This window comes from Spinacia oleracea, chromosome 5 (assembly GCF_020520425.1).
Source record: "Spinacia oleracea cultivar Varoflay chromosome 5, BTI_SOV_V1, whole genome shotgun sequence".
Classification (NCBI taxonomy): Eukaryota; Viridiplantae; Streptophyta; class Magnoliopsida; order Caryophyllales; family Amaranthaceae; genus Spinacia; species Spinacia oleracea.
In genome coordinates, this window is record NC_079491.1 from 68,810,436 (window position 1) to 68,819,494 (window position 9,059).

Here is a 9,059-nt window from a genome sequence, read left to right on the forward strand (position 1 = left end):
AGCCGACGAAAGACAGGCGACAAAGTACAAGCAACTAAGACGCGTCCTCGAGAAACGGGCTGATAAGTTGACCTAAAGCCCATGATAGGCAGCGCCGTCAAGCTAGCAAGAACGAGTCCAAGACTCACGCGAGAAGCGCGGAAGCAGTTGAAGGCTGAAGAGACGTGTGATGAAGATTCTCCTATCTTTGTGGGATTTTCTCAACCGATTAGACCGTTGAGAATACCCTATAAAAAGACGAAGATAATGATAAGCAAGCCACGTTCACTCAAGCCTCGAAACTCTTAAGTCATAAATTGTTTCATCATTCATTATTGTACTTGAGATCTTAATTATCGATTCTCAGAAGAAAAAGCATAAACAATCATATAGAATACTTAGTGGATTGATAGCCTCATAGCTATCCGCGGTTTTTTACCTTATTCCTGGGTTTTCCGCGTCAACACTCCTCTGTGTCGTGCCTCATTATTTGTGTCATTGATTCTTTGCTTAGTTAGTGTCGACCCTAGCCGAAAGTCGCCCCCATACGAATTTTGGCATAAACAGTTTGGCGCCGTCTGTGGGGACATTAACTAAGTTTTACACAAAAGCACCCCTCTCACCATGACTACTGGAGAGATGACGATCGCAGAGATGAAGGCGGCTTACGAGAAAGCCCAAGTCGAACTAGCCCAAGAGAGGGCATCCAACGAAACCCTCCAGAAAGAGCTCGAATCTGTAAAGAGCAACAAGCACCAGTCCCGCTACAAAGGTGGGAAGCCAAAAAAGCTAACGTTCGAGATGCCCGATGACTTTGAAGACGTGACCGACGATGAGGAGGAAACCCGTGAGGAAGAAGACAAAGAAGCTCCCGATCCGGTGACCCAACGCCTGAACAAGATGGATGCACGCATGACAAAGCACTATTCCCGCCTGATGAAGTTGATGACCAGGTTCCCCGGGGCACCTACACCAGTGGAGACCGAGCCGACCGACGGATATGCCGCGTCGCCGTTCTGCGAAGCGATCGCTAGAGTGACGGTTCCGCACACACTCCGGCTCCCAACCTGGACCACCCTGTACGACGGGACATCCGACCCCTATAGGCACGTCAACTTCTACAAGCAGCGCATGTGGCAGATCGGGATTCCGCACGACCTAGTGGAACCTGTTATGTGCAAATCATTCGGTGGCACCCTCGATGGAGCAGCGTTGGAATGGCTCACGAACGTCCCTCCCAGATCCATCTCCTGTCTGTCCGACCTCATCAACGCCTTCTACCAACAATTCGCCAGCAGTCGCCAGTTAGAAAAACAAACCAGTGATCTCTATCGGTTGGTTCAAGGGCCAACCGAGTCGGTACGCGATTATTTCAACCGTTTTAATTGTGAAAAAATTGGTATAAAAAATTGTGATGTCAGGACTGCTATTGAGGCGTTCAAGAGAGGCCTCATCCCCAATTCGGAGCTATACCGGGAAATAACCAAATACCCCTGTGCAACTTTCGAAGAGGTGCGATCAAGGGCCACCGCCCAGATGCGAATCGAAGACGACGAGGTTATCCGAACAGCATCTCAACGATCGACGGGGGGCAGCAACGACAGAAGATCGTACACCCCAAGGAACAACAATTGGCGACACCAACCGTATGTTCGGCAAAACCAGGTACAAAGTGTCAATCAGTATTATGATACTAACAATGTTTACAGGAACGAGCGGGTCGAACACCCCAACATCTCCGACTACGGCTTCAACGTCGACATTGGAGGTGTGGTGAACGCCCTTCAAAATGTAGGTGGAACAGTCAGATGGCCCCGGAAGAACGACAGACCGGACTCCATGAAGGACATGAGCAAATGGTGCGACTTCCACCGCGACAACGGACACACAACCGAGGAGTGCATCTCCCTCCGAAAGGAAGTCGCATACCTCCTGAAACGGGGGCATCTAAAGGAACTGTTGAGCGACAAGGGAAAAGAAACATTTTCCAAAGAGCAAACCACCCTGCCCGGCCCAGCGACAAGCAGCGAGCGACCAGAACCACCACCGTTCAATAAAGTGGTAAATGTTATTTCCGGTGGTTCAGATATTTGTGGACTAACCTCTTCTGCAGCTAAAAAAATTAACAGGGGAGAATCTGAGACCGTAGAAGAGGGACAAACCGAAGACGAGGTCGCACTACACAGGTCCCTGACCGCAATGGCTATTACTTTCGACGATTCAGATTCCGTAGATACACAGCGAGAGCACCACGACGGGTTGGTAATATCGCTCCCAATAGGAAACGCATTGATCAAAAGGATACTGGTCGACAACGGAAGCTCAGCCAACGTACTGTTCTTGGAAGCACTACAAGAAATGGGATTAGAAGAGAAAAACATAGTAAGGAGATCAACAGTCCTGGTAGGGTTCAGTGGAGAAGCACTACGGACGGTAGGAGAGATATCGCTGCCTACATACGCAGAAGGCGTCAACATGATGACCAAGTTCAACGTCGTCGATTGTCCATCAGCGTACAACGTCATCCTAGGACGACCATGGATTCACAAAATGAAGGCAGTGCCATCAACATATCACCAATCAATCAAATTTCCAACCAAGTGGGGGGTCATGGAAATCAAAGGGCAGCAAAGGGATGCGAAGAAATGTTACGAGACAGCACTGAAACCATCCAAGTCACCCATCTAGCAATTACAGCCAGGGTCGACGTCGGACGACCCCGACGACCAACAAATCGACGAGATAGTACTAGACCAGACAAAGCCAGACCAAGTCATAAGGGTCGGAGCCTCACTGCCTGACAACATCAAAAGTCAGATAGTGTCGTTTCTAAGAGAAAACTCGGACTGTTTCGCTTGGTCACACGAGGACATGACAGGAATTAACCCAGACGTGATTACCCACAAGCTCAACGTCGACCCCAGCTTCAAACCGGTAAAACAGAAACGACGTAAGTTCGCACCCGAAAGGAATAAAATCATAGACGAAGAAGTACAAAACCTGATAGATTCAGGGAAGATCAGAGAGGTCAAATATCCAGACTGGTTAGCAAACGTCGTCGTCGTCAGCAAAAAGAACGGAAAATGGAGAGTATGCATCGACTTCACAGATATCAACAAAGCTTGCCCCAAGGACCCATTCCCTCTGCCGCACATCGACGCCTTGGTCGACGCCACAGCCGGACACGAGCTACTCACATTCATGGACGCCTACTCAGGATACAACCAAATCCTTATGCACCCAGACGACCAGGAAAAAACATCTTTTGTAACGGATAGAGGAATTTATTGTTATAAAGTCATGCCTTTTGGTCTTAAAAATGCAGGTGCGACGTACCAAAGATTAGTCAACAAGATGTTTAAAGACCAACTCGGAGACACAATGGAGGTATACATTGACGACATGCTGGTGAAGTCGAGGAAGGCTGACGATCACGTGGAACACCTACGACAATCCTTCGACATACTAAAAAAGTACGGTATGAAACTTAACCCGACTAAATGTTCTTTCGGAGTGTCCGCAGGAAAATTCTTAGGTTACATCGTCACCCAACGAGGAATCGAGGCCAGCCCCGACCAAGTGCGCGCGATCATCAACATTCAATCCCCGCGGAACATAAAAGAGGTACAACGCTTGACAGGGAGAGTGGCGGCACTAAACCGTTTTATATCACGGTCGTCGGACAAATGCCGATTATTTTACGACGTCCTACGCAAAAACAAGGGGTTTAACTGGTCCGACGACCACGAAGCAGCCCTGCAGAACCTCAAAAAATACATGATGTCGCCGCCCCTCCTATCCAAGCCAAAAGAAGGAGAAGTCTTACAACTCTATTTAGCCGTTAGCTCGACGGCAGTAAGCGCGGTCCTAGTCCGAGAAGACGAAGCACAACAACTACCCATTTATTACATCAGTAAGTCACTACTGGAAGCAGAGACCAGGTATTCCTCCCTCGAAAAACTCGTCTTAGCACTCGTTACTGCAGCTAAGAAACTAAGGCATTATTTTGAAACTCACCAAATAGTGGTGATGACTAACTATCCAATCAAGTCTGTGATGCGTAGGCCAGAACTGACAGGTCGAATGGAGAAGTGGACAATGGCACTAGGAAGGTTCGACATCAAGTATCAACCAAGGACGGCTGTAAAGTCGCAGGCTCTAGCAGATTTTGTGGCAGACTTCAGCCCCGACTTAGAAAGAATAGCAGACGACGAAGTCAAACTCATCAACAACATAGAAGAAATATGGACACTCTTCGTCGACGGCTCATCTAACTTTCGTGGTGCAGGTTTAGGCGTCGTACTGAAGCCACCACAAGGGGACATGATAGCACAGGCAATCTGCTGCGACTTCAAGGCAACTAACAACGAAGCAGAATACGAGGCGCTAATCGCCGGAATGACATTAGCTATGGAATTAGGGGCAAGCGGACTCAACATCTTCAGTGACTCACAACTAATCGTCAACCAGATTAACGGCGACTACGAAGCTAAAGACCTAAAAATGACCTTGTATCTCGAGAAAGCAAAAGAGTTAACCTCCAAATTCAAACCCTTCTCCATCAAACAAATCCCAAGAGACCTAAACACGCAAGCCGACGCCCTTGCCAATCTAGGATCCGCACTCAGAAAATCACAATTCTCGACCATACCTCTAGTGCACCTACTATCGCCCGCCGTCGAAAAAGACATACCACAAGACGCCAGCCTCGTCCTATCAACCCTAAACACAGACAGTTGGACCAAACCCATCTTCGATTACCTAAAGCACGAAACTCTACCCGACGACAAGCTAGACGCCAGAAAGATACTCTTCAAAGCTTCACGATATGTTATTTTGCAGGACGTACTATTTAAGCGATCAGCAAACGGAATGTTGATGCGATGTGCCGAAGAGATCGAGTGGGAAACGCTATTGAAACAATACCACGAAGGAGAATGCGGAGGACACGAAGGAGGACGAAGCTTATCAACCAGAATCAAAAGAAATGGATACTATTGGCCAACAATGCTTAAGGACGCCATGAGGTACGTATCCAAATGCGACAAGTGCCAACGACACGCAGGTATGACACATAAACCATCCGAATTCTTGCATCCAACCCTAACTCCGTGGCCTTTCATGAAATGGGGGATGGACATCGTTGGCAAATTGCCCGTCGCCCCAGGACAAAAGGTCTTCATGTTAGCCCTAACAGATTATTTTTCCAAGTGGATAGAAGCAGGTGCGTTCCAACAAGTAAGGGACAAAGAGGTATGCTCGTTCATATGGACTAACATAATATGCAGGTTCGGAATACCGTCAGAAATCATCTGCGACAACGGGTCACAATTCATCAGCGACAAGACAAGAGCTTTCTGCAAAACATGGAACATCGAGCTAAAGACGTCGACGCCCAGATACCCCCAAGCAAACGGACAGGCGGAATCCAGCAACAAAACGATCATCGCGTCGCTGAAAAAGCGGTTGGACGACAAGAAGGGGCGATGGGCAGAAGAATTGCCATCCATCCTATGGGCCAACAGGACGACGCCTAGGACGGCGACGGGACAGACTCCCTTCTCACTCGTTTACGGGTGCGAAGCGGTACTTCCCCCTGAAGTGACGCTGCCCAGTGCACGATATGGACTCATGACGCCAGAGCAAAACGACGTAGAACTCAGCGAAAACCTCGACAACACAGAAGATCTCAGGGAAGCAGCATTGATAAGGATGGCGTCACAGCAACAAATCGTGGCAAAGTGCTTCAACAAAAATGTCAAAATGAAAATGTTCAAAGAAGGAGATTGGGTACTGCGCAGAGTATTTCAAAACACGAAGGAATTGAACGCGGGTAAGTTAGCACCAGCTTGGGAAGGACCGTACTCGATCGACAAAATCGTCGGAAAGGGGGCATACAGACTCATTACCAAAGATGGCAAGTCGGTCCCCCGAAGCTGGAACGCCACACATCTTAAACTCTACCATTTTTGAAACCTTGTCGTAACCAATTTTATCAGTCGCCGCATCGTCATCTTTACTTTTCTTTATCGTTTTATTTTAAAAACCATTACTGACTTAGGCATCGGAGGGCCGTTGGCATCCCCAACGGCCAATCCTCCTAGCGACCCCTGTTTTCTTTTGCAGAGTACAAGACGCACGGCGAATGACATCCACAAGCAACAACGTACGACTCAGAGCGAGACCGCAAGAGACAACGAAGTAACAACGCAGGTATGATTTTACACATCAGTCGGTTCAATACTTATTACTCGCAAAGCATCTGCTACACGAAACTAAGACATCAAAACGCAACGGGATAACCATAAAGAAACACAAACTTAACACACACGACGCGCGACCCCTAAGGCCACGACTTCCGAAATTTCAAAAACTAAACATTATCCACACACAGCGTCGTCACTACCGACGACAAATAAAAACACAAGTCATCCAAACCACCTCGTCGCCGCCATCGACGACGAGTAAAGAAGTTCACCAACAAAACACAAAAACCAACAGAAAATTCAAAAACTACAAACTAATACATCCCTTCTTCCTGAGTAGAAACCACGACTTCCTGCTCCGGCTCTTGCTCTGGGGGCACGACTGGCACCTCCACCGACGCCACGTCCACCGTCTCGTCTTGAGAAACGACGGCAAGGGCCTCCTCTTCGCACCCAACAGCTAAAACCTCCCCCTCTTGGTCCGGAACAGGCACACTCACCACCAACAAAGCAGCATCCACCTCCGTCGCCTCAGTACTAGCAGTGTCAGCCGTCTTCGCCAACTCCTCCGGATCCACCACGGGCACCGACAGGTCAGCCATGGTACCGCCATTAGCCAGATAGTCATCCACCTCCTTTTGGCACGGCCAAAGGCTAGTCTCCCCAATCAGGCAGGAATACATCATCTGCGCCCGCGTCCTCCATATAGCAAGAGCCTCGACGTCCTTCGCCTCCTCCTGCAGGGCGTCGTACAAGCTCCTCAATCCATCCAATTCCTCTGTCGTCGAGGTCAACTCCTCCTTCACTTTCTCCAGATCTTTAGCCACGTCGGCTAACTGCTTATCCTTACCCTTCAATTGATCACCCTTGGCCTTAATCACCGCAGCAAGATCCACAACCTTCTTCTCAGCAGCTTTCCACTTCGCTTCCCACGATGCGGCCGCCTTCTTCGCCGTCGCCGTCAGCTGCCTTGCATTCGTCACCTCGTCGCACAGCAACGAACACTGCCTACGCACGGCCAAGGCAGCCTGCGACGCCTGCGCAAAGCCAATGCCAAAACAGATTTACACAACATACATCTTTCACAAACAAAAAAGAAAAAAAAAAAAACTAAGTAAAACTCACCCGCAGACTAAGCTCAGCGGCGTCCGACGCGACAGGAAGAGGATCCACCTCGTGGTATCGTCGATACGTCGTAGGCAAGATCAAGCGATCAGCGAAAGGCCATATAACCGACGCCTCTTCATCACCCAAGAAGCTTGGGGGCAAAGTGATAACCGTATCCTCGACAGGATCCGTCTCGACAGGTCGCTTCTTGGCCGATGAAGTAGACACTTTACTAACGTCGACAGCAGCAGACGACGCCTTGAACGGCTGTGGAGGCGACGACGAAGCAATCGGATGAAAGCCTTCGGCTCCTATGACGACAGGCGTCTCGGCCGATGAACCTATCGCAGAAAACCGAGGTACAACCGTCATACCCCATCCACCAGAAGTCGAGGACGACCTAAGTCGCTTCCTTGCACGCTCCTGAATCTCACTCTGAGACATCCTCGACACAGGCCGAGACGAAAGAGTATGCTCTACACCCAATACAAAAAATAAAGGTCAAACATTATCCAAAACAAAAACAAAAATATATACAAACCCCGAAATAAACAAACGACAAATACCTGAGTTGTCAGCCATATCACCTACTTCACCTTCGGCGGACGACGAGTTTGCCACTACCTCCTCAAGCAAATCCAACCTTTTCCGACGACGAGTCAGTTGACCTGATCCCTCGTCTATCTCCTCCTCCTCGGCGACGTCGCCTGACCGGTCCACCGCCTGCTCGTCTAAAAACTCTCCGTCGCGACTGAAAGACCTATCCTCGACAGAATAACCCAAGAACTTCCGATACTTATCCTCAGAATCAGCGTTCAACTCAGTCAACGACGACCCCTTGACAACTGCAAAACAAAACCAAGTAAGGCGACGTTCAGTAAAACGACGAGAAACAAAGATAAAACGACACATTTACCTTCCATCGTCCATCCCTCGACCAGAAACCGCCCTTTATCTCCCAGAGAATCTTTGCCTACAAAGACAAAACGACTCTGCCAACCCCTGTCGTTCACACCTAAACCAACACCTAAGTTCGTCTTCCCCTTCTTCGTAACCAAGGTATACCTACAACACTTCTGCAGTGCTAGGTCGTAAGAGTACATCAAATCAGACAGGTCAAACGGCGTACGCCAGTCCGCAGTAACTCCATGCACCACCGTGAAAACCCGCCATATCTGGGGCATCAACTGACCCGGACTCAAATGGAAAACCTCGATAAAGGACCTAACTAGAGGAGTGAAAGGAAATTTGAAGCCAATTGTGAACGGATACTCATACATAACCACATACCCCTCTGGACAATCAAAGGCTTCCTCATCCGAGCCGGGAATCTTCACTTCCGCCGACGGCGGCAAACCAGCGAGTTCAACAAAAGCCGCCGGATCCGCCACAGTAGAATATATCGGGTTAAGGGACTTAACCCGAGTGGAACCCGACTCCCCCTTTCCTCTCGCTACAACCGACTTAGATCTACCCATCTCACTTACAAAAATCTACAAGGAAATCGAAAAAGAAAGCAAATTTTACCTGAAAATCAAACAAACTCAGTGCGAAAATCGACTTCGCTTTCTCTCTCCTGCTTTCAGATCTAGAAATTTTTCGAAAAACTTGGTGTGAAGAACTTTATTGCATGTCGTGAATTGGTATTTATTACTCTAGAATTTTGAACGGTTTTATCCCACGAACTAGGCAGTTGAAGACGGTTTTTTAATTTGAATTGTTTCTTTTGCTTTGTGTGACTACGCAAATTCACAATTGGGGGCAAAC

General features: G+C 48.6%; 2 protein-coding genes across 2 annotated transcripts; one reads left to right on the plus strand and one right to left on the minus strand.

Moving 5' to 3' along the window:
- Positions 1-780: 780 nt before the first annotated feature.
- On the plus strand, positions 781-2,667 carry LOC130461582 (uncharacterized). Its single transcript, XM_056829735.1, has 2 exons — positions 781-1,313; positions 1,401-2,667. Exons 1-2 carry the CDS (start codon positions 781-783, stop codon positions 2,665-2,667), a joined length of 1,800 nt encoding a protein of 599 aa, XP_056685713.1.
- A 3,723-nt stretch (positions 2,668-6,390) lies between these two features.
- On the minus strand, positions 6,391-8,647 carry LOC130461583 (uncharacterized). The gene is made up of 4 exons (XM_056829736.1): positions 8,209-8,647; positions 7,859-8,137; positions 7,311-7,768; positions 6,391-7,222 (listed from the first exon to the last, which is right to left on the minus strand). Exons 1-4 carry the CDS (start codon positions 8,570-8,572, stop codon positions 6,500-6,502), a joined length of 1,824 nt encoding a protein of 607 aa, XP_056685714.1. The 5' UTR covers positions 8,573-8,647; the 3' UTR covers positions 6,391-6,499.
- Between the last annotated feature and the right edge of the window lie 412 nt (positions 8,648-9,059).

Coding starts and splice junctions, on each gene's coding strand:
- LOC130461583 (XM_056829736.1), bottom strand. CDS start 8,572: ATGTATGAGTATCCGTTCACAATTGGCTTCAAATTTCCTTTCACTCCT. Junction 7,769..7,858: donor TGATATGGCTGACAACTCAG/GTATTTGTCGTT, acceptor TATTGGGTGTAG/AGCATACTCTTTCGTCTCGG. Junction 7,223..7,310: donor CCGCTGAGCTTAGTCTGCGG/GTGAGTTTTACT, acceptor GGCTTTGCGCAG/GCGTCGCAGGCTGCCTTGGC.
- LOC130461582 (XM_056829735.1), top strand. CDS start 781: ATGCCCGATGACTTTGAAGACGTGACCGACGATGAGGAGGAAACCCGT. Junction 1,314..1,400: donor CAAACCAGTGATCTCTATCG/GTTGGTTCAAGG, acceptor TTGTGATGTCAG/GACTGCTATTGAGGCGTTCA.